Source organism: Babylonia areolata, chromosome 1, assembly GCF_041734735.1.
Source record: "Babylonia areolata isolate BAREFJ2019XMU chromosome 1, ASM4173473v1, whole genome shotgun sequence".
NCBI lineage: Eukaryota > Metazoa > Mollusca > Gastropoda > Neogastropoda > Buccinidae > Babylonia > Babylonia areolata.
In genome coordinates, this window is record NC_134876.1 from 63,134,309 (window position 1) to 63,136,808 (window position 2,500).

A 2,500-nucleotide genomic window follows, 5' to 3' on the forward strand; every position below is an offset into this window, starting at 1 on the left:
TCAGAACAAGTCTGTTGATTATTAAGTATCGTATGAAAAGAAAAGCGACCGAATTCTAATGTCGACATCTGCTGCCACGGTCCTTTGAATAAAGACTCCACTCCTCTTCTGGCTTTAAACCGAGTGGAATCTGGCACGTGCCAGAGCGCACCCTATGACCCCTCATTACCCCCCCCCCCCCCCACCCCCCCCCCCCCCCGCACCCTCACCTCCCCCACCACCACCACCAACCCCCTTCCTTTCTCCGTTCCTCACCTTCCTCAGGAACTTCTGGAGTCGCTGGAAGGGCTGGACGAGGGACACGCTCAGGCTGGGTCGCCGTGTGATCGACGACATTCTGCGACCGCTGTGGTTCACTGGTCAACTTCTTACACACTGTGGAAACACGACGTGGACCACCGGACGACTCTTAATCCACCAAAATCAAAACCAGCTGTGACAGTCACGTCACATGTATCACGGGAACAGGTAGGAACATGGAGTTGGCAGCGAACGTCTCCTCCTTGGATGGTGGTCTGCTGGTTCTCAACATCGTTTGGAACAGTGTCACCCAACAGCGACTGGTTCTTGCCCTTAACGAGCGACAACTAAACTGATGTGACTTTGACGGTGAGGGTTGCGGCAAACATGCACAAACCGATTTTCTTCTCAGTCTTATCTCGGTTAGGGGGGAGATAAAAAAGGAAATTTAAAAAAAAAAGAGGGACACACGAGGGCAACGACTCGTTTCACTTCTTATCTTTGACAGGAATACTGCACCGCTATCCGAGCCAGCTGTTAATAAAATGACCACTTCTCCTTGACACACAAGCCTAAGGACACGCACACACACAGCTATTAACACCATTGCTTGCAAAACACGGCGTCATTTCCCCCCCTTTGATGTCTACTGCTGTGTTTGGGACCCTCCTCCCGTCTGACCGAACAGGTTGGGGGAGGCCAGGTAAAGGGAGGTAAACAAGGTGTGACCCTGACCTCACTGCTGCACGGACGACCTCGCGCACCTGCAAAGCCCTGTGTCTCTCTCACAACATCCACATTCCCAGCAAGGCTGCTTTCCGGGGTCTCCCGGACGTCGTGGTCAGCCAGCTCAGCAATGCATCCTCCACCACGCAGTTCCCCCCAACATCACAACTGTTGTGTGTTTATTTGTCAGCACCTTTGACAAGAAAGAAATGTCGCAGCAGCAAAACGTAGGAAGTCCCTTTCAAAGCAGACTACCAGACCCAGCCAGCTGTCAAACACTTGTTGTACAATCTTGCCTCTGACAAGAAATAAGCGTCGTATCAGCAAAGCGCGAAAAAAAAAAAAACCCAGTCCCTTTCAAATTTTAAACCATCAGACCTGGGTTTACCGTCAGACCTAGGTGTTAAACACTTTGTGGGTCAGCGCCGGTAGATCTGTGAAGAAAGCCATTAAAGGTAACAAGCAAACAAGTATCTTAGAAAAATAAAAATAAAAAAAACTGTGTTCACTGATCAGAGCCACACTTCAAAAAAACTTTTATAACTCCCTGGCTTCCAGCCTACGAAAGCCTATAAAATGTCACGTCCTCAGACAAATCTACACCACACAAAAAACAGCGCATGCCTTCGTATACGGCGGAATCAAGTGTTGTGAGGTGTCTGTGAGTTAGTTGTTAATTCCTGCAGTCTCAGCCCCCTGTTTACCCAACAGGACACAGCTCCACGGACCCATTCCGTCCTGTGAATGACGACTAACGCGACCGCGGAAGGCACACACAAAAAATTCAGGGAGAGGGGGGGGGGGGGGGAGGGTGTAGATGAAAGGTAGACGGAGAGAAGGAGGGAAAGAGACCCCAGTCACTTTCAACAGAAACCCGCTGTGCATGAACTGGTTAGAAAACGAAAAAACAGAAAGAAAAAGAAATCAGTTACCGCGTGCTTGCATCACTATTGGCTGTTTACCTGGTGGGGAGAGTTGTGGTACACACACTCACGTACACACGCATTGATTGGCGCAGTCCGCCAGCATTGAGTGGACCGCATCAGTAAATCACTGGTTATTGGGACAACCTCCGCTGTTGCTGTTGCTGCTGCTGCTATCCTGAGAGGGGATGGGAGTATGGGGAGAGGGGGTGTGGTGGTGTTACGTCTGTTTTGTCCGTGGTGAGCGAGACAGTCTCTCTCTCTCTCTCTCTCTCAATCACTACTGCAGGGAATGTAGACGAGCATGGTGCCATGAAGTACAATCGGCAGAACTGGCGAGGGCTCTTTCCGTGCACAAACTGACCATATATCATTTCCTCACACTGGTACCACAGGCTGGCTCCCAAACAGTGAGGGACGTGGCTTGTAAAGCAGCCCCCACACAGTGCACCCATACCAGCCAGGCACACACACACAGACTCAGCCCCCAACCGTCAGATTTATAACGGCTAGGATCGATTAGTTTGGTGGTTGTTGTTGTTTTTTTGTTGTTGTTGTTTTTTTGGGGGGGGGGGAGGGAGTGTGGGGGGTGTTAAGTTCTCTCTGTCGGA

The 2,500-nt window shown here is 50.6% G+C and overlaps 1 protein-coding gene across 3 annotated transcripts in view; it reads right to left on the reverse strand.

The window, feature by feature from the left end:
- The window catches only part of LOC143285272 (ras-GEF domain-containing family member 1B-like), a 199,214-nt gene that overhangs the window by 116,665 nt on the left and 80,049 nt on the right, over positions 1–2,500 (reverse strand). The window contains exon 1 of one of the 3 annotated variants that reach the window (XM_076592564.1): positions 256–1,609. The exons of the other annotated variants lie outside the window; for them this stretch is intronic. Coding sequence (XP_076448679.1) covers positions 256–336 — 81 coding nt within the window. The 5' untranslated portion in view covers positions 337–1,609. Of the gene's footprint in view, positions 1–255; positions 1,610–2,500 lie in introns of those variants that run through there. 3 annotated transcript variants of the gene reach the window in all.